The sequence below is a fragment of the Chlamydomonas reinhardtii genome, chromosome 6 (assembly GCF_000002595.2).
Source record: "Chlamydomonas reinhardtii strain CC-503 cw92 mt+ chromosome 6, whole genome shotgun sequence".
Classification (NCBI taxonomy): Eukaryota; Viridiplantae; Chlorophyta; class Chlorophyceae; order Chlamydomonadales; family Chlamydomonadaceae; genus Chlamydomonas; species Chlamydomonas reinhardtii.
Window position 1 is genome coordinate 748,899 of NC_057009.1, and position 23,772 is coordinate 772,670.

The following is a 23,772-nucleotide window of genomic DNA, read 5'->3' on the forward strand; positions in this document are numbered from 1 at the left end:
AAGCCGATAGCTTATCAACCCATTTCAGTACATTGTACAATACTGGAAACGTCTCGCCGCGCACTCCCCCACCCCATAAGCGATAGGCGGGGAGGCGCTGCTCCGGCATGCAGGTGTCGCATGGATGGGGACGTGCTGCGCAAACACAAGGGCAGCGGATGTATCGACAACAGAAACGCCAGTGTCGGGCATCCCGACTGATTTCTATCGCATGTTCCAAATCGTGTACAGCCATTAGCCATCGCATACAGCCAGCTCGCGAGCCAACTGCTCCATCCTCTCCCTTCCGCCCTTCCCCTGCGCAGGCGTGCGTGCTCCAGGCTACCGCCTACATGGCTGTTGCCTGCGCGGTTGCCGTCCGGCCCCTGGTCCAAGTGGCCGTTGCCTCTGCCGTTTCCACCGCCGCCCCTGCCTCCTCGAAGCCTGCCGTCAAGCTCGCCGCCTCCGCCGTGTCCGCCGTCGCGCTCACCACCGTCTCTGTGTCCGCCGGCCTGTTGGCAACCACCGCTGTTGAAGATCCACGTTTTCATGCCGCGGACTGCCAGAGCCGTTCTGCTGATGCGAGTGCGAGCTGTGAGGACCTTCAGCCCTCCACATCCACATGCACATCAGCAGTAGCTGACGCCAACAGGCCCACCCGCCGTGTCAGGCGCAGCGGCTCCAAGGCCCAACGCCGAGGATCCACCACGCTGACAGCTTCCGTTCCATCCATGGCGGCGGCCGTCGTGCTCCCACCCAAGATCGCCCTGCGGCGGCACCATCGGCTGCGCCTTCGGGCGGGACACAGCGCCACTGCTGCTGCCACTGACAAGACACCTCGGGAGCAGCCGGATGTGAGTGGGTTGGTGTGCAAACGGTTCAACGCACATGTAGGTAACGGGGCCAGAAGCCAGAGCCACAACAATTAAGACGCATGATACTGTGTTGTACGCGCAGCTTGGCCCATGCCTGCACTGCTGTCAAATATTCAGTTGGCGCATTGCAGCCATGTCTGTGGGGTACCGCATGGCCAGCATTGCCCAGCAGCGTACACGGCCGCGCGTGGTCCGCAGACATACAGCCCGCCGCCTGCATCTTTGAAGCATGGTAACCACAGCGGCGTGTCCTGGTGCTTGTACTCGCCTCGCCTGACCCGGCCTCTCACTACTGCTGTGCATTCACAGAAGCCCGCTGCATTGCCGGAGGATCTGCTCCCGGCCGACGCCACCTCCACCTCCAGCACGGGCAAAATCTCCTCCGCCGCGGTGTGCTGCGGCCTGCTGGCGCACTGCAGCGCTGCCCAGCTGCACGCCATCCTGTGCGGGCTAGTGCAAGCCGTGGCATCCAGCAGCGTCAAGGGCAACAATCGGAAGCTGCTGCTGGGCTCCAAGCTGCGCAAGCTGCTGGAGGGCGTGGGCGTGGCGCCGGCCAACGGCAAAGCCTACACCGCCGCCGACGTGGCGGCACTCTCCGGCCCCAAGCTGGAGCGGCTGCGGGCCACGCTGAAGTCGCAGCCGGGACTGCTGCTGTGGTTCCTGCTGTTTACCGCGCCCGCTGAGCTGCAGGCGCTGCAGGCGGCGCTGCTGCCGGGCGGCGCGGGCGACAGGAGCTTCGAGGAGTGGCGCGCCGCGATTGACGCTGTGGCCGGCAGCGGCCACGAGCAGCTGCTGGCGGCGGCGCAGGAAGTGAGGGGCCGCCAGTCGGCGTGCGTTGAGGGCAGTACGGCCGGCAACACCGCCACCACCGCCACCATCACCACCACCAACAACAACCCCGCCAGTCATGGTGGCGTCTACACGGCGCTCACGGGCACCGAGGTTACCAGCAAGGTGGGTGCGTGGCAGTCATGGGGTGTGACAGTCATGGGGTGTGGCATTCATGGGGTGTGGCTGCTGGGGGCCAGCGGACGCGCTGACCCACAAATGCTGCTTTGAAGCATGTAACCACAGCGGCGTGTTCTGGCGCTTGCCCTCGCCTCGCCTGACCCGGCCTCTCACTACTGCTGTGCATTCACAGAAGCCCGCTGCATTGCCGGAGGATCTGCTCCCGGCCGACGCCACCTCCACCTCCAGCACGGGCAAAATCTCCTCCGCCGCGGTGTGCTGCGGCCTGCTGGCGCACTGCAGCGCTGCCCAGCTGCACGCCATCCTGTGCGGGCTAGTGCAAGCCGTGGCATCCAGCAGCGTCAAGGGCAACAATCGGAAGCTGCTGCTGGGCTCCAAGCTGCGCAAGCTGCTGGAGGGCGTGGGCGTGGCGCCGGCCAACGGCAAAGCCTACACCGCCGCCGACGTGGCGGCACTCTCCGGCCCCAAGCTGGAGCGGCTGCGGGCCACGCTGAAGTCGCAGCCGGGACTGCTGCTGTGGTTCCTGCTGTTTACCGCGCCCGCTGAGCTGCAGGCGCTGCAGGCGGCGCTGCTGCCGGGCGGCGCGGGCGACAGGAGCTTCGAGGAGTGGCGCGCCGCGATTGACGCTGTGGCCGGCAGCGGCCACGAGCAGCTGGCGGCGGCGCAGGAAGTGAGGGGCCGCCAGTCGGCGTGCGTTGAGGGCAGTACGGCCGGCAACACCGCCACCACCGCCACCATCACCACCACCAACAACAACCCCACCAGTCATGGTGGCGTCTACACGGCGCTCACGGGCACCGAGGTTACCGGCAAGGTGGGTGCGTGGCAGTCATGGGGTGTGACAGTCATGGGGTGTGGCATTCATGGGGTGTGGCAGTCATGGGGTGTGGCTGCTGGGGGCCAGCGGACGCGCTGACCCACAAATGCTGCTTTGACTCCTACCGTATCTAAACCTTGCCAATGCCATCCACCATGCTGTGCAACTGTGCAGGCGGCGGCCAACAAGGATCTGTCCCGCACCCGCACCACCAGCCACAGGAACCGGTGCGTGTCCGAGAGTGGCAGCACGCGCAACAAGAGCAGGAGTAGCAGCAGCAGGAGCAGCAGTACTCACAGCGTGGAGTACGCGGAGCCGAAGGCGGGCTGCTCCCAGCCCGCCGCCACCGTCCCGGGCTGCGTGCCTGAGATCATCAGCGCAGCTATACCGCCGCTGGCTCCGCTAGCTCTGCACATCCGGCGCGCCATAGTGAAGGAGCTGCTGGAGGCCAGGCCGCCGGGCTGGAACACCTTTCTGTACTCCTGGCTGCAGGCGGCGGGGCTGTCCGAGTTCCTGCCGGCCAATGGCACCTGCCGCATGTACATGGCAGACAGGAAGCAGCTCGTGCTCCGCGTGGGCGCGATGCGCGAGGAGCAGGTGGACGCGTTCCTGACGTGCATGTGCAAGGCGCACGGGCACAGCACGTGGCTCGCGCGCTACCTGCACATGCTGGGGCCGGAGGTTTCGCAGCTGCTGTCCCAGGGTCGGTACAGCGACGAACTGCTGGCCGCGCTGCGGGCCGCCGGGCAGAAAACGCTGGCCGATGCAGTCATGGAGCACTTCTGGGGGCGGGACCCGGATCCGGAGGACAGTGAGGCCGGCGAGATGGATGTCAAGCCGTGGGCGGAGCGCCTGGGACTGCTGAGGTTTGACATGCTCGCGGAGCAGCTGAGGCTGCCGCCCAACGCCGACGGCTCCGTGAAGAACTTCAGCAACGGGCTGGTCTTCAAGGTCGACCCGCTAGAGGTGGGTAAATACCAGTGACTTCAGGTCTCGGCAACCCTCATAGCCTGTTGGGAGACGTCGCCCGTCCGCAAGGTTTGGCCCTTGACGCACGTATACATGCACACACAGGTGTGGAGCAAGTACACTGACGGAGAGCCGTCAGCAGGCGCGCTGAGTGGCATGCGTGCCACCGACAAGGTGTGTGCGCATGCGGTATGGAGGCGGACCGACCTTTAAGTGGGACTCCGTTCTTGCCAGCAAATGTGGGCTCCGGCAGTCCAGCACCACAGCTGCAGTCCTGCGCCCTTGCCATGCCCGATTGGGCATCGGCCCCTGCTGCCCTGCCCCCTGTCAGTCGCGGCTGACTAACTCGCAGTATGTGTTTGTGTATTTGCCTGTGTGCCCCTGCAGGAGGCCCGCGACAAGCAGGTCAAGCAGCTTCGCGGCGTCCCGTTGCTGTACCTGTGGCGGATAGGCGGCCGGGTGGTGTACGTGGGCATGTCTGGGGGCTGGGTGAAGGGCAGTCGGATAGCACGCTATTTGGCAGAGGGCCCGGGATTCAGCGAGTCGTCGAAGATGCTGCCGTGGCTGACAGCCATTGATGAGGGCAAGGAGATCGAGCTCCGGGTGAGTGCTGTTGGAGCGCTTGAGTACCGTAGTTGGTGTACGGGCGCGCGCCTGAAGACCCACTTACACGTGCTCCGCCCCCAGACCTACATAGCACTCTAACAATGCCGCTTAACCTTGCCGATTATCCGGTTGTCACACACACAGGTCATCACGCTGGAGGGATTGAAGGCATTGGAGGGTATGTCGGAGGGCATGTCCGAGGAGGAGGTGCAGAAAAAGGTGCAGAAGAAGGTGAAGGAGCTCGAGAAGCACTTCCTGTGCCATGTGGACTGCCCGTGCAACAAAGTTAACAACGGGTCTTACCGGTGAGGCTAGATTGAATGACCAGGGCAAAACGCTGTGCACAAACGTACTGTGCACTCTGATGTCACGTACCGGTTATACCGAGCGAGTTGCTGCAGTGTGCTTACCGTGTGTCCTTACCTGCGCTGTGTGCAGGGTTGAGACGCCCCGCCAGGGCCTCCTGGACAAACTCAAGGAGAAGTACAAGATAAAAGTACGGCAACAAAGCGCAGGCCGGCAACCCCGCTGAGCATCAGTCCAAGGAACAGCCCGAGTAGCCTGAGGTCTCGCTTCAGATGCGACAATCCAATTGCGGCGGGTCGCCATTGCACCACGGGCCGTTGCGGTGGCGTGAGCGGGCTGCATGTGGCACAAGCCGGGGCTTTCAGGCAGGTCAGATAGAATCATGCACCCGCGGCATGCGGTCAGCGCACAAGCGGAGCTGCGGCCAGTTTGCATGCAGGGGCGCTGCCGCACAGGGCCAGGCGCGTGTACGGTTGCTGCAGTTGTGTGCTTTTGCGCAGCTCATCACGTAGATTAGGTGCGTGTGTGCATTTGCGGGCTGAACGCGGTTGGAACGATGTGCGGGGTAGTGCATGATTGCTGTGGACAGTTGCATCTTACGTTTCTTTTATTTCTTTGTACAACTGTGGGCCTACCTCTTACCGAGATTGAGCGAAACGGGATGCGTAGGATGTGCGTGGCAAGCTGATGGCGGGTGGCGGGTGTGCAACCAGTATGTGCGGGCAAGGAGAGCGTGCTGCCCTTCACATGGATGTTCTCCTGGTGCCAAGTTGTGTATCGTCTATTGTGGGCCATTGCCGTGTGGAGGCGCTTATCCCTAGTTAAATGTTGTCTACCTGCTCAGCTCCCACATTGGGTTAGGACTGATATGCACCAGCAGCACTCATTGATCAAACAGCATGTAAATTCATGCCCAATAGGTTGCCGGCGTAATTGATTGCAGGCTGGCATGCGTGTGTTGTACCGGTAACTTGTAAGGCACAGACAGGCTGCATGCATAGCGGGCAGGTTTAGCATGGCACGAAGACGCATCCCGTTTGGTGTAGCCTTTGCTCACTGTGTTGAGGGGTTAGTGCGTCTGGTCGAAGCGTGCCGATCCCGATTGAGGATGAGGCAAGCGCAGGCTTGGGCAGACGTACCGTATCCGCCTTTAGAGAGAGTCTAATGAAGGCGTGGAAGCATGAGCGGCTGCAGTCTGAGCCAAGCACTTTCCCATCAGACAACAAGCAACCAGGCGTGCAGATGAGCAAGTACAAGCATTGGATGGGGCTGTGTGCGGAAGGCGCGGCACCACTGACCATGCAAGGGCACAGTAGAGCATTTTATACCAGTTGCGCACCACAAGGCCTTGATGAGGTTCCGCCTATGCTGCTGGCCGCTTTCTGCCAACCGCGCCTATGGACGACCTAGGGAGGAGAGGATTTGCCCGTTATGTGTTGCAAATGAAGTCGAAGATGAGGATCATGTGCTCATGCGGTGTACGGCCTACGACCAGTTGCGTTCGGGTAGCGAGATTGATTGTACAGGCGGGATGCAGGCCGTTATGCAGAATACGGACCCAGCCAGGTTAGCCGCATTACTAGATTCCGTTTGGGAGCACAGGAGCAGAAGCACCCCCATTCGGGGGCCAAACCCTACCGCTACGCAGTACCCCGGCTTGCCCCCTCGGCCCATCCCCTCTGTCCCATTGCGCACCATTGCAAGGCCAAGTATGAAGGGAACTTAGCCCCTGAGCCGAGCTATCGGCTATGGGTTCATTCCCAACGTCCAGTTCAGCGCGCAGTTGTGCGAACGGGGTGGGATGGGGGTGCGGGGGGAGGGATGCCCGGACTGTGCGGGGAGGCGCCGGTAGGCGCCGGTGAACACAAGCGCGTTGGTGAGCCAAAGGCGAGAGAGCGCGGGCGGGGGGGTGGGGTGGGGGGCCCCGAGATGTTGCACATGATTTTGCACCACGATAGTATGCACCGTACCAAAAACTGTGTTGCAGGCGTTATAAGGGCCCCCCCGGCCCGGGCCTCGGTTTCTACAAGGACAGGAACGCACATCGTGCTCATCACCTTGTAACCACACACAACAGGAAGCGTGGTGCGCATGGGCGAAGGTCGCCAGCCAGTCTAGGGCCGGGCAGGGCGAGCGCATGCTCAGTAGTAAGCGTAAGAACACATTGGTTGTGTGGCCTTAACTAAATGTACTACCCTGCACTACTTGCAAGCGGCATTGCATAGCCTGTGTCAATAGGTTATAGGTAGGCCCGTGGGCAGAGCTTGGGTTTGCTGGTGGGGGTGTGGCCGTGTGGAGCTGTGCTCTTGTAACCAATAACAATCTTGTAACCAACAACAACAGTGTTCTTGTAGAGAGCCAGCCGTGTAGGGCCGTGATAGGTTGTCACTGGTGGTCGACATTGCAATGCCATTTGCAATCCATGGATATGGCAAATCGACTGTCACTGTATGTGGCAATGCGCGATAAGTGCAGCGTAAGACTGCAAACAAGCTGCCTTAGATTGCGAGCAGCCTGAATCCTAACCAAATGTGGACCCGCAATGGTACAAAACTAGATTCTGGGAGTCTGGGACTCAGTGGCCACACGGGGATTTGGTGCGCCCTAGGACTGTGCTGGTTCATGCAACATGAGGCCCCTGAGCAACCTTACGCCATAACCCTCACGGCGCATGTCACTGTGCAGGACAGTTCAGGGTTGGTGTGCCGCAGATTGCAGTGTGTGAAACAGCAGTGCAGGCCTAGTGCGCGGCGGCGCCACTTCTGCTGCATTACCACACTGTGATGCCATAAAAAGCAGACTGAAATACTGCGACACAAAGGCTACAGGAAAGGCGGGTTTGTGAATGGAGTTGGCAGTGTCTGGCAGGCAGTGCCAGCGCACATGACAGGGGACCGCAGGCCCACGTTGCACCAGCAACGGCAATAGCGTCGCATTGTGGCCTTGAGATGTAGGCGGCGGCGACAGGCGGCGACGATTGCGCATGGCAGTGATGGTCCCGGCAGCTTCTCCGATTCACGCTGTGTTACAGCTTGCAAGCCGTAGGAATTCGGACAAAACCCGCCCCAAACCCGGGCCAACAAAGTCTCGCCCCAGACATTAGCCCCGGGGAGGAATGTCTAGGAAACGGCCAAAATGGCCAATTAATGTCTGGAGACATTACCGTATCGGGGGCGTTCGGGCTCTTGTAACAAAACTGTTCCGAAATTTCGGGGGCGCCGGGCAAGGCCCCCCCAATCAGTACCCGTGCGCTGCACATGGCCGCGTGTGTGTGGCACGCACGCAGCAAGCAGCACAAGAGATCGGAGATCGCAAGATTTTGGGCGTGCCCGGGTGTCAAACCCCCGTGCCACGGTCCAGGCCCTCGCGCGCGACAGCGCGCCCGACCCGCGAAATTTTCCATATGTTTCTTAATTTCGGGAGGGAATCCTCAAAAATATTTATGTAATTGTTTCGGCGTTCAACTTCGGCGACCCACCCCGAACTTAAAAACCCGCAACCTTTTTGGCAGTACGGTAAGATAGGAGCCCTGCTGTGCAGGGTTTGCATCTTCGGAGAGCGGCAAGAAACGGGCCCTAATAAAGGCCCTCGGGCGAGAAAGGTTGGGCATTTCCGGGGGTGCATTCTTGCCGCATGGGGCTATGTACAGTCCCCGAATCTCGCCAACTACCCCTTCCCGGGGGTTTGGGGGGTCACAGATACCAGCCCAAACTAAACCGAACCCATGCAAAAGAGCCCCCCACCACCAACGCTAAAAACTAATGCATTTTGGGGCCCCTGGCTATCGTGGGCGAGAACGTGGCTAGGGCCCTTCTCGCCAGCGGCGGCGGCCTACTTCTGGAAGATGCAAGCCCGCGTGCGTGTGTGTCATTGCTCTTTGGCCGCGAAGCACTATGCCGGGCCGTAGCCCAGGGGCGCCCATGGTCAGGCTCGCGGGACCCTAGGTCTTGGGCTCTTGGCTCCAGACTCCAGCAGAGCCCGCACCTACCCTCTACCGCAATGGTGCCACTGTGCCGGGCACTGCCGCAGCCACCATCTGACCTGGCATGGTCTCACTTTGCATCCTGTGCAGTCCTGTGCTGAGGAGCGTGCCAACTGAGCGGCGGCAAGAGCGGCGGTCCGTTGGGGCGCCGACATGCCGTTGACACGCTCGGTGTTGGGGGTGCCTGTAGGGCAATCCCGCCTGGAGACTCGCTACCTGTCCCTTGCCTTCAACTGCGTGCCGCCGTTGACTGTGTCGCCGAGGTGTCGCCGAGGTACATCGACATAGACGGCCTCCGCTGTAAGAGAGACTCGGCAGAGCTGAGCTGTCGGAGCAAGGGTCAGATCGGCTGAAGGAGTCGGGACGAACAGCCAAGGGCACTTACACTGCAGGCCGAAGAGATAGGTGGAGTCGCCGCTAGCGGCCTCACTCAGACGAGATGACGGGTCATCTCCAGAGCGGGCGCCAGTTCGCGGCGGGTGTAGTGCTCCACCATGGGCAGCGAGCGCCAGCGCCCGTGCCGCATGCGGAGCTCGGCGGGGAAGCCGAGCTCCTCGGCCCGGCTGTTGCCTCCGATGCGCAGGGAGTGAGACTTGAGGTTGTCTGGCAGAGCTGTGGCGGCGCACATGCGCCGCAGGTGCCCGGCGAAGGTGTTGTAGGTCACGCTGAAGACGGGCGCCTGAGTGGTGCCGGTCATCAGCTGCTGCAGGCGATGGCCGCTGCGCGTGGCCGTAACGGCGCGCAGCAGCGGGCCCACGTCCTCGCCGTCGAAGCTGGGGGAGCGCTGGTAGGCGCCGGCGGCCAGCAGGCGCTCGATCAGCGCGACTGGACAGGCCGGGCCGCCGGTGCGCGCCAGCGGCACCCACGCGCCTTGCCAGAGCTGGTCCGTCTTGGAGCGCGGGATGAAGAGCTCTGCGTGGGTGTCTGTTAGCACAAGCAGGTCTGCGTGCACAGACACCTCGGCCATGTCGCTCCAGCGCAGGAAGCCGTGGAACATCACGGACACGCAGGTGCAGTACATGAGGTCAATGAGGCTCGCGCCGGGGCCGCCGTGGGCGGCCACGAACCTGGCCACGTTGTCAGCAGAGAAAGCGCCGCGCTCGCGGGCCTGCGGGACGAGGTACCGGGCGGCCAGCTCTCGGGCGGCCACGCAGATGGGGTGGCCTGTTGGAGAGTCGCGAGCTGCGGCGGTGAAGTAGTGGTGGATGGCGGCGCTAGCTTGCCGCACACGGCCGCCGCCGACGCTGTCTTCCGCGGACGCCACGTAAGCGCTGAAGAGGTACAGGCCCACCACGTTGGGCGGCGTGTCGTAGATGGAGCCGTCCAGGCGCCGCGCCTCCCACCAGCGCGTGAAGGCGGACCAAGGCTCCCGGTATTGCCGCTGTGTGCCGACGGCAAGCTTGCCGTCGACTGCGGCCGAGAACTCGACCGCTAGGCCGCTCAGCACGGGGTCGGCGCGGGCGGCGAGGCCGCCCAGGATGGCCACCTGGCGGAGCCGGGCCTCTGCGGGCGGGCTCACGCAATGTTGGGGGGAACGGGGGTGGGGCGGTCTGAGTTACGCTGGAAGTCCAGCAGGAGCGCCATCATACATGACCCAGGAGTCTGCGCGGCGGGGCACCGGCTGCCCTGCCGCGATCACGTCCCGTGGTTTGCCCAGTACCCGCACGCCGTGCACAAACCCCTTGAAGACCGCCCCATCGCTAGTCAGGAAGGGCCACCAGTCGCGAGTGGGCCAGACAGGGGCGAGCAGGCACATGCGCGCGCGACAGGCCTGGGCGTGCTTCAGCACGCGGAGCAGCAGGTTAAATGGCGGGTAGGCCCAGCAGGCGCGCCCCCAGCGGAAGCGGAAGGCGTCGACGCCAGCGGCACCGGGCGCGAAGTGGGTGGCGTAGTAGGCCGGGAGGCGGTGGGTGCGGTGAGAGGCGAAGAGGTCGATGTCGAACGGGCCCCACTGCTTGGACAGAGCTGTAAAGGTGCTGTCGCTGACCGCCCAGTCGTCCGGATCTTGGATCTTGCTTAGGTAGTCGGCAAACTGGTTCTTGTCGCGTGGCACCCACTGAGCCTCCAGGCGGATGTTGCGCTCCACGCAGTACCACAGGAGCTCGTAGGCGACGACGTAGCAGTTGTCGGCCTTGGCGGAGCCCTTGTTGATGATGTTGGCCGCATTGAGGTTGTCGGTCATCACGCGGATGGTCTGGCCCTCTAGGCCGGCGGGGCCTTGGAAGGAGCGCAGGCCGTTCAGGACTGCCTGCAGCTCCTGTGGCGTGGAGCCGAAGGAGCTGATGCGGCCGTCCCAGGTGCCGCGTGCTGACACGACCTGGCCGTTCAGCACGGTCCACGCGCCCCAGCCGCCGGGGAAGGACTTGTTCTTGCCGGCGGCGTCGCAGTGCATGAGGGTGTGGACGTGCGTGGGCAGCCAGAGGCTGCGGCGGCCGTTGAAGTGGTCGAAGTAGTCTCGCCAGAAGGCCAGGTCTTCGCGTGCGGCGGGCGAGACTGTGAGGTGAGAGCTCCAAGTGCGGCGGGTCTCAATGAGGTGGCCTAGGCCCCTGGTGCGTAGGCGCGACCAGGGGCCGAATGCCCAGGACATGGCAAGCAGCTGGCCCTTGATGCATGCGATGGTGCGGACGGGCAGGCGGCGTGCGGCTAGCGCGGCGTCGATGGCCGCAAGTGCCCGATCCCGCTTATCTCCGGGCACCTCAAACACGCCCCGCTGCGTGTCGATGTACCTCGGCGACACAGGAGCTTCTACCGCGCGGCGCTGTTCGGGCTGCTGGAGCACGTGCTGGCGGCGCCAGACCCGCAGCTGGCGGAGCGGTGGGTGGAGGCTGGTCGCACGGAGTGAACGGCGGATGTGGGTATGGAGTGAGACGGGCGTCCAGGGTGCAGGAAGGGATTGCAGTCGAGAGGCAGGGAGAGGGGCGAGCGAAGCGAGGGGTAGGAACGAGAGTGGTGGGGTTTGGCTGCCGGGTTGGAGCTATGTCGCCTTCCTTGAATGCACGCCACATCATTTGCCCAGTCACCTGAAGTGCCTGCGATCCCCTTATGCGCGTGATTGCGCTCATGCTGCTTTATACACCCCGCCCCTGCCCGTTCCTACACAGGCTGGACTTGGTGGTGTCGCGGCACCTGGCGCGACTGGACGAGCCGCAGTTCCAGCAGCAACCCCCGCCCACCAGCCCGGCCGCAAACGACGGCCGTGGCGCCGGCATGAGCCCGCTGAGGCTGACGCCAGCGCGTGGCGACCCGGCCTTTGCCCCCATGCATGCTTCGCCGGGCCAGCCTGCTGCGGCTGCGGCTGCGGCCGGCGCGCAGGTGCCCCCACGGGACGACCCTGCGGCCTACCGCGGCGGCCAGCGGCTGCTACGCCTTTTGCGCACCGCCTGGTTCAAGGTGCGTCGAGTTGCAAGGCCCCAGCCGCTGCACACGACCCAGCATCACCCGCATGTCATGCTCGTTACCTCCCATCGCCAGTTCAGGGCGCGTGCTTGTGCGTTGCAGCGACCTCCCACCCGGTGTCCCACCCGCCCTGCACTTGAGGTACCTCACTCATGCCGCGCCGATTCTCTGCCCTCCGCTCTCCGTCACCCCATGTGCAGTGCCCCGACGCGCCGCGGCCGTCCGACGTGTCCAGCCTGGAGCGCCTCTTTAACAGCGTCGAGCAGAGCGGTGAGGTGATCCGCTTCGCACGCAGCCTGACGGCGCGGGAGCTGATGGCGGCGGAGGAGTTATACACTCCCTTCATTCCCGGCTGCGGAGGGTGAGCCAACGGGGCTGTTTGTAGAATGTAGACCGCACTGGGCAGTCGGGCAGTTGGCACGCGTCTGCATAAATGCAAGGCAAGGAGGCATGACACTTCAGTGTGCCCGCACTGCCCCCATCTGGCACCTCGCGGCTGGATGCGCACAGGGACTACACGGGCCTGACTCTGCGCCAGATCTGTGAGCGGCACGTGCTGCCCATGGGCGTGGAGGTTGAGCAGCTGCAGGTGAGTGCGTGTGCCTGGCGTGTTAGCTGGTGACGTGCATGGCAACTCACAACGCACACAGCACAAGGTGCTCAGTGCGGCAGGGGTGCAAGAACGCTGACTGCTAGGCATGCCGGTGCGGCCAGTGGCCACGTGCTCCATTGCCCCCCCCCTTAACGTCATGCAGATCATCGCGGCCTGCACGGCGCTGGGTGTGACGCTGGCGGTGCTGGACGTGGCGGGCAGTGCGGTGGGAGCCATCAAGCACGGCCCCGCGGCGCAGCAGCATGGCCCGCCGGTGGCCTGGGTGGCGCACCTGCCCGGCCATTACGACGTTATCTACCCCGCACGGCCGTTGGACGTGGCGCCGGGGGGGCAACTAGTGGCGGCAATTATATAAAGCGAGGCGAGTATGTAACTGTGCCTCGCGTGGATAACGTCAGTATGGTGCGAAGTGGTATGAGGGCCCAGGTGTAAGGGTGCTCTCGCCCCCGCCCCCGTTGTCAAAGCACAGGCCACGCTCTTCTCCTTGCTCTTTTGCATTGGGTTCGCTTCAGTTTGGGCTGGTATCTACACCTTCCCCCCTCCTGCTCTCGCCACTTCATTTGGAATACGGGCAGGCTGCGGTTGCCGTGTGCCGTGCCTGGTTCAGGGAATGGCCCACAGCTGTAACCATTCGATGCTATAAGACTGCAGACTTGCGACATGGATGCAGCGGCAGCAGACGGTATGGCAGGTTTGCGAGTGACATTTGGGAGTCTTTGGCGCCAGCCCCAGTGCACGGGCTGAAAACCGCCTTGAGACCCGCACTGCATTGCGGGCCCACATTTGCAATGGTGACGGCACTGGCATTTTGTCGATGGCGTGTAAGCTTCAGGCGGCGGCCACGTCCACGCGTGACAGTGACGACCCCGGCAGCTTCTCCTTCGGTTGGCATTAAGCTCTGTGCTTCAAGCTGTGTGCGCCCGCCGTGTATCGTTGCTGTTGTGGCCGCAAAGCACTACCGTACGCCGGGCCCAGCAGGGGGGAGCCGTTAGCAGAGCGGCGAGCGGGCGGCGGTGGCAGGAGTGGCAGATAAGGGACTCCCTTGATGGCGGAGTTTTGAGGTGTTACTTTGCGACGGATAGATGAGGCCGTGGTTGGAAATGCTGTAGCAACTTTGGCGGGGCCAGGCGTGGCGGCAGAGGCTAGGACAGGGGCGACGGCAGCGACTAGGGCTGCAGTGTGGACGGCTGCCCACACCTGACAATGAACCCGACGGCCTGGCAGGCTTTGTCAGCAGGGGACCTCTTGCACGGCCGTCGCTGCACCGCAAGAAGCTTTCTGCCCTGATCAAAGCTGCAGGCTGCACAGCTGGCATGGGTGGGTTGTGGGTGGCAATGGGTCAGGCCAGTCCCATTTAACAGCATTGCGAAAGTGCGCATGGCAGCGCTGCTGGGTGCGCACCCGTAGGAGGGTCCCGCGGACACCCCCTCTCAGCACCCAATACTGGATGCCTGTCCCGATGGTTGTGTTGCTCGCTGTAGACTGATGTACCTGAGAGACACAGGAGATGGCTGAGCGACCGCGCTGAGCGACTGTGGACCCGCTATCGTTGAGGGAAACGGTTCACGACTGGGGCGGATAAATAGCGTTTCTCGCCTCGAGAAACAGAGTTCTCCGACGATGGAACGAGAAGTACGGCAACTGTCATTGCCGAAGTATTGTAGGGCAGCGCTCTGCGCTGCACGGCTATCCGCCGATTAATACTTCCTTATCCTCTGCTTTACCGCAGAGACTCCTATTCCTAAAGAGCCCGCCCGCCTCCCTCATGCCCAGGCCCCCGCCATCCGCCACGGGCCGCGCCCGCCCCGCCGCGCCCAGCGGCAGCGCCCCCCGCGCCCTCCCCAGCACGGGCGCCGGCCGCGGGCGGGGCCGCGGTGCCCACCGCGGCCGCGGTCCCAAGCCCCGCGCCGCCGCGCCCGCCGCCGCGCCTGTCCCGCTGCCGAGCGGCCGCGGCCGCGGTCGCGGCCGTGGCGCGCCACAGCCCAGCGCGCCGCCGTCCGTGACCACGCGCTCTCGCGCGCGCGCCACGCCGGCGCCCTAGCCCGGCCGGGCCGCCGGCCATCACGCCGGCGCCGGCCGGCCACCGCCGGCGGCCTCTAGGGCCGCCGCGCGCCTTACCTTTGGTCCAGGCCTAGGCGTATCCGCATGTCGCATGTTGTGCTAGTGCGCGGGTGCCTGTCTGCCTGCCATGTTTGTTGCCGCATACCTTGCCGGCCTACGTCGCCGGGAGCATCGTTGTCCGGTTGCGGTGCATTGCCGGCCACTAGTGTGGCTTGGTGTGTTTGAGGTGTATTGCCAGCCACTGGTGTGGCTCGGTCTGTTTGAGGAGTATTGCCGGCCACTGGTGTGGCCCGGTATGTTTGAGGAGTATTGCCGGCCACTGGTGTGGCCCGGTATGTTTGAGGAGTATTGCCGGCCACTAATGCAACATAAACATCGGGGTTTGGGGGGGTAGTCGTCGGTCGTTTCGGTTGAGGTAGCGGGGAATTGTGACGAGACGATTGGGACCAGGATGGTTACACTGGGCATAAGCCGACCGGGAGCTGAGTGCCGGTCAGGGTCAGGACAGGGCTTATGCGTGCCTCTCGTACTGTAAGTTCCGAGGAGGATAAACCCCAAACCTCATCGCAGGTATACGTAATTAATGGCCAGCTACAACAATGTCACAATTAGCATACGGCTGGGGCATAAGCGCGGTCTGTCATAGTTTGCGATGCCAGGATGGCGCTGGAATGGCTCGCGCGTTCGCCGAAGGGTTCGCGCCCTGCGCCTTTCATTGCGCAGCCATATTATTCATGATTATATCTACACAAAAGCGGCTTGATAGAGGGAGAGGCCCGTGCGCTGCCTGATGCGACCCTTCGTCTGCCCAGGCAACCCCACGCGTGGGTGGCTCGCCGCTCTGCCGCGTCTGGGGCCGGGCTGTCGATGGTAATTTACTTTCAACTTGCAGCTCTTCAAGCCCCGGTAGCGCAAAGAAAGTACCGCTAGGTCATGTCAAGGCGTATGAATGCCGTCCGAACCGTCATGTCCCTGTGCTCGGGAGCTTGCAAAAGGCACAATGCTGCTTACATCTGTTTGGGACCCGTGCTGCCGGCGGCAGGGGCTGCCCGGGTGGCCCTTGAGGAGACCAACCGGCCGCGCGCGACGGGTCAAATCTTTCGCCGAATGAGGAGCCGTGCGACGTACGCGCTCCGCATGGGGCTTCACAGAACTAGTATTTCAGCTTGGTGTGTCAAGTTATACTCATGCATGTTCATCACCGTGCGCAACAAGCCTGGGACGCAATACAACCGAAACCAGCCCGCTGTTAGTTGACCCTTTGACAACGTCTTGCGAAGCGCATCCTGCTTGCTCTCCTATGTATTCGGCGTCACAACAACAAGTGAAATAGCACACTTTTACTCATCGTAATCGCGCCAAGGTAAGAAAGGGCGCACAAAGCAAGTCGGGGCTTGGGATGTTGCGTGCGTGGTGTGTGTGCGGGAGCGTGGTCGTGTCAGGCCGATCGACTTGTTGAATGTTTTAAGCAGCCCTTCAAGAAGAATGTGTCACGCTGAATGTATCTGAGCCGTCCTTGTGAGTTTGGGCGGGGGAGGTGACGGGGCTGCCCGCGCGCGTTCACGTCACGCCATCATGTCATATCACATTCTACACATCTCGTGCAGCTGTCGTTAACCGACCGAAGCCGATAGCTTATCAACCCATTTCAGTACATTGTACAATACTGGAAACGTCTCGCCGCGCACTCCCCCACCCCATAAGCGATAGGCGGGGAGGCGCTGCTCCGGCATGCAGGTGTCGCATGGATGGGGACGTGCTGCGCAAACACAAGGGCAGCGGATGTATCGACAACAGAAACGCCAGTGTCGGGCATCCCGACTGATTTCTATCGCATGTTCCAAATCGTGTACAGCCATTAGCCATCGCATACAGCCAGCTCGCGAGCCAACTGCTCCATCCTCTCCCTTCCGCCCTTCCCCTGCGCAGGCGTGCGTGCTCCAGGCTACCGCCTACATGGCTGTTGCCTGCGCGGTTGCCGTCCGGCCCCTGGTCCAAGTGGCCGTTGCCTCTGCCGTTTCCACCGCCGCCCCTGCCTCCTCGAAGCCTGCCGTCAAGCTCGCCGCCTCCGCCGTGTCCGCCGTCGCGCTCACCACCGTCTCTGTATCCGCCGGCCTGTTGGCAACCACCGCTGTTGAAGATCCACGTTTTCATGCCGCGGACTGCCAGAGCCGTTCTGCTGATGCGAGTGCGAGCTGTGAGGACCTTCAGCCCTCCACATCCACATGCACATCAGCAGTAGCTGACGCCAACAGGCCCACCCGCCGTGTCAGGCGCAGCGGCTCCAAGGCCCAACGCCGAGGATCCACCACGCTGACAGCTTCCGTTCCATCCATGGCGGCGGCCGTCGTGCTCCCACCCAAGATCGCCCTGCGGCGGCGCCATCGGCTGCGCCTTCGGGCGGGACACAGCGCCACTGCTGCTGCCACTGACAAGACCCCTCGGGAGCAGCCGGATGTGAGTGGGTTGGTGTGCAAACGGTTCAACGCACATGTAGGTAACGGGGCCAGAAGCCAGAGCCACAACAATTAAGACGCATGATACTGTGTTGTACGCGCAGCTTGGCCCATGCCTGCACTGCTGTCAAATATTCAGTTGGCGCATTGCAGCCATGTCTGTGGGGTACCGCATGGCCAGCATTGCCCAGCAGCGTACACGGCCGCGCGTGGTCCGCAGACAGCCCGCCGCCTGCATCTTTGAAGCATGTAACCACAGCGGCGTGTTCTGGCGCTTGTCCTCGCCTCGCCTGACCCGGCCTCTCACTACTGCTGTGCATTCACAGAAGCCCGCTGCATTGCCGGAGGATCTGCTCCCGGCCGACGCCACCTCCACCTCCAGCACGGGCAAAATCTCCTCCGCCGCCGTGTGCTGCGGCCTGCTGGCGCACTGCAGCGCTGCCCAGCTGCACGCCATCCTGTGCGGGCTAGTGCAAGCCGTGGCATCCAGCAGCGTCAAGGGCAACAATCGGAAGCTGCTGCTGGGCTCCAAGCTGCGCAAGCTGCTGGAGGGCGTGGGCGTGGCGCCGGCCAACGGCAAAGCCTACACCGCCGCCGACGTGGCGGCACTCTCCGGCCCCAAGCTGGAGCGGCTGCGGGCCACGCTGAAGTCGCAGCCGGGACTGCTGCTGTGGTTCCTGCTGTTTACATCGCCCGCTGAGCTGCAGGCGCTGCAGGCGGCGCTGCTGCCGGGCGGCGCGGGCGACAGGAGCTTCGAGGAGTGGCGCGCCGCGATCGACGCTGTGGCCGGCAGCGGCCACGAGCAGCTGGCGGCGGCGCAGGAAGTGAGGGGCCGCCAGTCGGCGTGCGTTGAGGGCAGTACGGCCGGCAACACCGCCACCACCGCCACCATCACCACCACCAACAACAACCCCGCCAGTCATGGTGGCGTCTACACGGCGCTCACGGGCACCGAGGTTACCGGCAAGGTGGGTGCGTGGCAGTCATGGGTGTGACAGTCATGGGGTGTGGCATTCATGGGGTGTGGCAGTCATGGGGTGTGGCTGCTGGGGGCCAGCGGACGCGCTGACCCACAAATGCTGCTTTGACTCCTACCGTATCTAAACCTTGCCAATGCCATCCACCATGCTGTGCAACTGTGCAGGCGGCGGCCAACAAGGATCTGTCCCGCACCCGCACCACCAGCCACAGGAACCGGTGCGTGTCCGAGAGTGGCAGCACGCGCAACAAGAGCAGGAGTAGCAGCAGCAGGAGCAGCAGTACTCACAGCGTGGAGTACGCGGAGCCGAAGGCGGGCTGCTCCCAGCCCGCCGCCACCGTCCCGGGCTGCGTGCCTGAGATCATCAGCGCAGCTATACCGCCGCTGGCTCCGCTAGCTCTGCACATCCGGCGCGCCATAGTGAAGGAGCTGCTGGAGGCCAGGCCGCCGGGCTGGAACACCTTTCTGTACTCCTGGCTGCAGGCGGCGGGGCTGTCCGAGTTCCTGCCGGCCAATGGCACCTGCCGCATGTACATGGCAGACAGGAAGCAGCTCGTGCTCCGCGTGGGCGCGATGCGCGAGGAGCAGGTGGACGCGTTCCTGACGTGCATGTGCAAGGCGCACGGGCACAGCACGTGGCTCGCGCGCTACCTGCACATGCTGGGGCCGGAGGTTTCGCAGCTGCTGTCCCAGGGTCGGTACAGCGACGAACTGCTGGCCGCGCTGCGGGCCGCCGGGCAGAAAACGCTGGCCGATGCAGTCATGGAGCACTTCTGGGGGCGGGACCCGGATCCGGAGGACAGTGAGGCCGGCGAGATGGATGTCAAGCCGTGGGCGGAGCGCCTGGGACTGCTGAGGTTTGACATGCTCGCGGAGCAGCTGAGGCTGCCGCCCAACGCCGACGGCTCCGTGAAGAACTTCAGCAACGGGCTGGTCTTCAAGGTCGACCCGCTAGAGGTGGGTAAATACCAGTGACTTCAGGTCTCGGCAACCCTCATAGCCTGTTGGGAGACGTCGCCCGTCCGCAAGGTTTGGCCCTTGACGCACGTATACATGCACACACAGGTGTGGAGCAAGTACACTGACGGAGAGCCGTCAGCAGGCGCGCTGAGTGGCATGCGTGCCACCGACAAGGTGTGTGCGCATGCGGTATGGAGGCGGACCGACCTTTAAGTGGGACTCCGTTCTTGCCAGCAAATGTGGGCTCCGGCAGTCCAGCACCACAGCTGCAGTCCTGCGCCCTTGCCATGCCCGATTGGGCATCGGCCCCTGCTGCCCTGCCCCCTGTCAGTCGCGGCTGACTAACTCGCAGTATGTGTTTGTGTATTTGCCTGTGCGCCCCTGCAGGAGGCCCGCGACAAGCAGGTCAAGCAGCTTCGCGGCGTCCCGTTGCTGTACCTGTGGCGGATAGGCGGCCGGGTGGTGTACGTGGGCATGTCTGGGGGCTGGGTGAAGGGCAGTCGGATAGCACGCTATTTGGCAGAGGGCCCGGGATTCAGCGAGTCGTCGAAGATGCTGCCGTGGCTGACAGCCATTGATGAGGGCAAGGAGATCGAGCTCCGGGTGAGTGCTGTTGGAGCGCACGAGTACCGTAGTTGGTGTACGGGCGCGCGCCTGAAGACCCACTTACACGTGCTCCGCCCCCAGACCTACATAGCACTCTAACAATGCCGCTTAACCTTGCCGATTATCCGGTTGTCACACACACAGGTCATCACGCTGGAGGGATTGAAGGCATTGGAGGGTATGTCGGAGGGCATGTCCGAGGAGGAGGTGCAGAAAAAGGTGCAGAAGAAGGTGAAGGAGCTCGAGAAGCACTTCCTGTGCCATGTGGACTGCCCGTGCAACAAAGTTAACAACGGGTCTTACCGGTGAGGCTAGATTGAATGACCAGGGCAAAACGCTGTGCACAAACGTACTGTGCACTCTGATGTCACGTACCGGTTATACCGAGCGAGTTGCTGCAGTGTGCTTACCGTGTGTCCTTACCTGCGCTGTGTGCAGGGTTGAGACGCCCCGCCAGGGCCTCCTGGACAAACTCAAGGAGAAGTACAAGATAAAAGTACGGCAACAAAGCGCAGGCCGGCAACCCCGCTGAGCATCAGTCCAAGGAACAGCCCGAGTAGCCTGCTGAGGTCTCGCTTCAGATGCGACAATCCAATTGCGGCGGGTCGCCATTGCACCACGGGCCGTTGCGGTGGCGTGAGCGGGCTGCATGTGGCACAAGCCGGGGCTTTCAGGCAGGTCAGATAGAATCATGCACCCGCGGCATGCGGTCAGCGCACAAGCGGAGCTGCGGCCAGTTTGCATGCAGGGGCGCTGCCGCACAGGGCCAGGCGCGTGTACGGTTGCTGCAGTTGTGTGCTTTTGCGCAGCTCATCACGTAGATTAGGTGCGTGTGTGCATTTGCGGGCTGAACGCGGTTGGAACGATGTGCGGGGTAGTGCATGATTGCTGTGGACAGTTGCATCTTACGTTTCTTTTATTTCTTTGTACAACTGTGGGCCTACCTCTTACCGAGATTGAGCGAAACGGGATGCATAGGATGTGCGTGGCAAGCTGATGGCGGGTGGCGGGTGTGCAACCAGTATGTGCGGGCAAGGAGAGCGTGCTGCCCTTCACATGGATGTTCTCCTGGTGCCAAGTTGTGTATCGTCTATTGTGGGCCATTGCCGTGTGGAGGCGCTTATCCCTAGTTAAATGTTGTCTACCTGCTCAGCTCCCACATTGGGTTAGGACTGATATGCACCAGCAGCACTCATTGATCGAACAGCATGTAGATTCATGCCCAATAGGTTGCCGGCGTAATTGATTGCAGGCTGGCATGCGTGTGTTGTACCGGTAACTTGTAAGGCACAGACAGGCTGCATGCATAGCGGGCAGGTTTAGCATGGCACGAAGACGCATCCCGTTTGGTGTAGCCTTTGCTCACTGTGTTGAGGGGTTAGTGCGTCTGGTCGAAGCGTGCCGATCCCGATTGAGGATGAGGCAAGCGCAGGCTTGGGCAGACGTACCGTATCCGCCTTTAGAGAGAGTCTAATGAAGGCGTGGAAGCATGAGCGGCTGCAGTCTGAGCCAAGCACTTTCCCATCAGACAACAAGCAACCAGGCGTGCAGATGAGCAAGTACAAGCATTGGATGGGGCTGTGTGCGGAAGGCGCGGCACCACTGACCATGCAAGGGCACAGTAGAGCATTTTATACCAGTTGCGCACCACAAGGCCTTGATGAGGTTCCGCCTATGCTGCTGGCCGCTTTCTGCCAACCGCGCCTATGGACGACCTAGGGAGGAGAGGATTTGCCCGTTATGTGTTGCAAATGAAGTCGAAGATGAGGATCATGTGCTCATGCGGTGTACGGCCTACGACCAGTTGCGTTCGGGTAGCGAGATTGATTGTACAGGCGGGATGCAGGCCGTTATGCAGAATACGGACCCAGCCAGGTTAGCCGCATTACTAGATTCCGTTTGGGAGCACAGGAGCAGAAGCACCCCCATTCGGGGGCCAAACCCTACCGCTACGCAGTACCCCGGCTTGCCCCCTCGGCCCATCCCCTCTGTCCCATTGCGCACCATTGCAAGGCCAAGTATGAAGGGAACTTAGCCCCTGAGCCGAGCTATCGGCTATGGGTTCATTCCCAACGTCCAGTTCAGCGCGCAGTTGTGCGAACGGGGTGGGATGGGGGTGCGGGGGGAGGGATGCCCGGACTGTGCGGGGAGGCGCCGGTAGGCGCCGGTGAACACAAGCGCGTTGGTGAGCCAAAGGCGAGAGAGCGCGGGCGGGGGGGTGGGGTGGGGGGCCCCGAGATGTTGCACATGATTTTGCACCACGATAGTATGCACCGTACCAAAAACTGTGTTGCAGGCGTTATAAGGGCCCCCCGGCCCGGCCCGGGCCTCGGTTTCTACAAGGACAGGAACGCACATCGTGCTCATCACCTTGTAACCACACACAACAGGAAGCGTGGTGCGCATGGGCGAAGGTCGCCAGCCAGTCTAGGGCCGGGCAGGGCGAGCGCATGCTCAGTAGTAAGCGTAAGAACACATTGGTTGTGTGGCCTTAACTAAATGTACTACCCTGCACTACTTGCAAGCGGCATTGCATAGCCTGTGTCAATAGGTTATAGGTAGGCCCGTGGGCAGAGCTTGGGTTTGCTGGTGGGGGTGTGGCCGTGTGGAGCTGTGTTCTTGTAACCAATAACAATCTTGTAACCAACAACAACAGTGTTCTTGTAGAGAGCCAGCCGTGTAGGGCCGTGATAGGTTGTCACTGGTGGTCGACATTGCAATGCCATTTGCAATCCATGGATATGGCAAATCGACTGTCACTGTATGTGGCAATGCGCGATAAGTGCAGCGTAAGACTGCAAACAAGCTGCCTTAGATTGCGAGCAGCCTGAATCCTAACCAAATGTGGACCCGCAATTGTACAAAACTAGATTCTGGGAGTCTGGGACTCAGTGGCCACACGGGGATTTGGTGCGCCCTAGGACTGTGCTGGTTCATGCAACATGAGGCCCCTGAGCAACCTTACGCCATAACCCTCACGGCGCATGTCACTGTGCAGGACAGTTCAGGGTTGGTGTGCCGCAGATTGCAGTGTGTGAAACAGCAGTGCAGGCCTAGTGCGCGGCGGCGCCACTTCTGCTGCATTACCACACTGTGATGCCATAAAAAGCAGACATATGGCAAATCGACTGTCACTGTATGTGGCAATGCGCGATAAGTGCAGCGTAAGACTGCAAACAAGCTGCCTTAGATTGCGAGCAGCCTGAATCCTAACCAAATGTGGACCCGCAATTGTACAAAACTAGATTCTGGGAGTCTGGGACTCAGTGGCCACACGGGGATTTGGTGCGCCCTAGGACTGTGCTGGTTCATGCAACATGAGGCCCATGAGCAACCTTACGCCATAACCCTCACGGCGCATGTCACTGTGCAGGACAGTTCAGGGTTGGTGTGCCGCAGATTGCAGTGTGTGAAACAGCAGTGCAGGCCTAGTGCGCGGCGGCGCCACTTCTGCTGCATTACCACACTGTGATGCCATAAAAAGCAGACTGAAATACTGCGACACAAAGGCTACAGGAAAGGCGGGTTTGTGAATGGAGTTGGCAGTGTCTGGCAGGCAGTGCCAGCGCACATGACAGGGGACCGCAGGCCCACGTTGCACCAGCAACGGCAATAGCGTCGCATTGTGGCCTTGAGATGTAGGCGGCGGCGACAGGCGGCGACGATTGCGCATGGCAGTGATGGCCCCGGCAGCTTCTCCGATTCACGCTGTGTTACAGCTTGCAAGCCGTAGGAATTCGGACAAAACCCGCCCCAAACCCGGGCCAACAAAGTCTCGCCCCAGACATTAGCCCCGGGGAGGAATGTCTAGGAAACGGCCAAAATGGCCAATTAATGTCTGGAGACATTACCGTATCGGGGGCGTTCGGGCTCTTGTAACAAAACTGTTCCGAAATTTCGGGGGCGCCGGGCAAGGCCCCCCCAATCAGTACCCGTGCGCTGCACATGGCCGCGTGTGTGTGGCACGCACGCAGCAAGCAGCACAAGAGATCGGAGATCGCAAGATTTTGGGCGTGCCCGGGTGTCAAACCCCCGTGCCACGGTCCAGGCCCTCGCGCGCGACAGCGCGCCCGACCCGCGAAATTTTCCATATGTTTTTTAATTTCGGGAGGGAATCCTCAAAAATATTTATGTAATTGTTTCGGCGTTCAACTTCGGCGACCCACCCCGAACTTAAAAACCCGCAACCTTTTTGGCA

The 23,772-nt window shown here is 62.1% G+C and overlaps 6 protein-coding genes across 7 annotated transcripts in view; 5 read left to right on the forward strand and 1 right to left on the reverse strand.

Moving 5' to 3' along the window:
* CHLRE_06g253600v5 (uncharacterized protein) lies at window positions 1-7,532 on the forward strand. Its single transcript, XM_043062637.1, has 8 exons — window positions 1-833; window positions 1,164-1,808; window positions 1,996-2,637; window positions 2,815-3,606; window positions 3,715-3,783; window positions 3,997-4,212; window positions 4,360-4,520; window positions 4,654-7,532. Exons 1-8 carry the CDS (start codon window positions 333-335, stop codon window positions 4,745-4,747), a joined length of 3,120 nt encoding a protein of 1,039 aa, XP_042923364.1. The 5' UTR covers window positions 1-332; the 3' UTR covers window positions 4,748-7,532.
* Window positions 7,533-7,534: 2 nt separating this feature from the next.
* CHLRE_06g253975v5 (uncharacterized protein) lies at window positions 7,535-11,420 on the reverse strand. 2 transcript variants are annotated; one of them, XM_043062659.1, is made up of 2 exons: window positions 10,115-11,420; window positions 7,535-10,006 (listed from the first exon to the last, which is right to left on the reverse strand). In XM_043062659.1, the coding sequence occupies exons 1-2, from the start codon at window positions 11,088-11,090 to the stop codon at window positions 8,934-8,936; spliced, it is 2,049 nt and encodes a 682-aa protein (XP_042923366.1). In that variant the 5' UTR covers window positions 11,091-11,420; the 3' UTR covers window positions 7,535-8,933. The 2 variants fall into 2 exon arrangements, with proteins under 2 accessions (XP_042923366.1, XP_042923365.1); XM_043062660.1 differs by having other exon boundaries at window positions 10,085-10,990.
* A 100-nt stretch (window positions 11,421-11,520) lies between these two features.
* CHLRE_06g254002v5 (uncharacterized protein) lies at window positions 11,521-14,102 on the forward strand. Its single transcript, XM_043062661.1, has 4 exons — window positions 11,521-11,893; window positions 12,100-12,260; window positions 12,410-12,488; window positions 12,655-14,102. The coding sequence occupies exons 1-4, from the start codon at window positions 11,564-11,566 to the stop codon at window positions 12,865-12,867; spliced, it is 783 nt and encodes a 260-aa protein (XP_042923367.1). The 5' UTR covers window positions 11,521-11,563; the 3' UTR covers window positions 12,868-14,102.
* Window positions 14,103-14,150: 48 nt separating this feature from the next.
* Window positions 14,151-15,120, forward strand: CHLRE_06g254027v5 (uncharacterized protein). The gene has a single exon (XM_043062662.1). It carries the CDS (start codon window positions 14,278-14,280, stop codon window positions 14,551-14,553), a length of 276 nt encoding a protein of 91 aa, XP_042923368.1. The 5' UTR covers window positions 14,151-14,277; the 3' UTR covers window positions 14,554-15,120.
* Window positions 15,121-15,170: 50 nt separating this feature from the next.
* CHLRE_06g254052v5 (uncharacterized protein) lies at window positions 15,171-23,282 on the forward strand. The gene is made up of 9 exons (XM_043062663.1): window positions 15,171-15,936; window positions 16,503-17,030; window positions 17,356-17,997; window positions 18,174-18,965; window positions 19,074-19,142; window positions 19,356-19,571; window positions 19,719-19,879; window positions 20,013-20,070; window positions 20,384-23,282. The coding sequence occupies exons 2-9, from the start codon at window positions 16,530-16,532 to the stop codon at window positions 20,393-20,395; spliced, it is 2,451 nt and encodes an 816-aa protein (XP_042923369.1). The 5' UTR covers window positions 15,171-15,936; window positions 16,503-16,529; the 3' UTR covers window positions 20,396-23,282.
* Window positions 23,283-23,330: 48 nt separating this feature from the next.
* Window positions 23,331-23,772, forward strand: part of CHLRE_06g254077v5 (uncharacterized protein) — a 7,172-nt gene continuing 6,730 nt past the window's right edge. The window contains exon 1 of the mRNA XM_043062664.1: window positions 23,331-23,772. This exon is cut by the window's right edge and continues 316 nt beyond it. The gene's annotated coding sequence lies outside the window, so the exon portion shown is untranslated.

Bases quoted from the DNA above. Each gene is read 5' to 3' on its own strand.
- CHLRE_06g254052v5 (XM_043062663.1), top strand. From the start codon at position 16,530: ATGGCTGTTGCCTGCGCGGTTGCCGTCCGGCCCCTGGTCCAAGTGGCC. The intron at 17,998-18,173 runs GTGGGTGCGTGG...GCAACTGTGCAG, and splicing joins GCACCGAGGTTACCGGCAAG to GCGGCGGCCAACAAGGATCT. The intron at 19,880-20,012 runs GTGAGGCTAGAT...CGCTGTGTGCAG, and splicing joins GTTAACAACGGGTCTTACCG to GGTTGAGACGCCCCGCCAGG.
- CHLRE_06g253600v5 (XM_043062637.1), top strand. From the start codon at position 333: ATGGCTGTTGCCTGCGCGGTTGCCGTCCGGCCCCTGGTCCAAGTGGCC. The intron at 3,784-3,996 runs GTGTGTGCGCAT...GTGCCCCTGCAG, and splicing joins GCATGCGTGCCACCGACAAG to GAGGCCCGCGACAAGCAGGT. The intron at 4,213-4,359 runs GTGAGTGCTGTT...TCACACACACAG, and splicing joins GCAAGGAGATCGAGCTCCGG to GTCATCACGCTGGAGGGATT.
- CHLRE_06g254002v5 (XM_043062661.1), top strand. From the start codon at position 11,564: ATGCTGCTTTATACACCCCGCCCCTGCCCGTTCCTACACAGGCTGGAC. The intron at 12,261-12,409 runs GTGAGCCAACGG...GGATGCGCACAG, and splicing joins TTCATTCCCGGCTGCGGAGG to GGACTACACGGGCCTGACTC. The intron at 12,489-12,654 runs GTGAGTGCGTGT...AACGTCATGCAG, and splicing joins TGGAGGTTGAGCAGCTGCAG to ATCATCGCGGCCTGCACGGC.
- CHLRE_06g253975v5 (XM_043062659.1), bottom strand. From the start codon at position 11,090: ATGTCCTGGGCATTCGGCCCCTGGTCGCGCCTACGCACCAGGGGCCTA. The intron at 10,007-10,114 runs GCCGCGCAGACT...GCCCGCCCGCAG, and splicing joins GGCAGGGCAGCCGGTGCCCC to AGGCCCGGCTCCGCCAGGTG.
- CHLRE_06g254027v5 (XM_043062662.1), top strand. From the start codon at position 14,278: ATGCCCAGGCCCCCGCCATCCGCCACGGGCCGCGCCCGCCCCGCCGCG.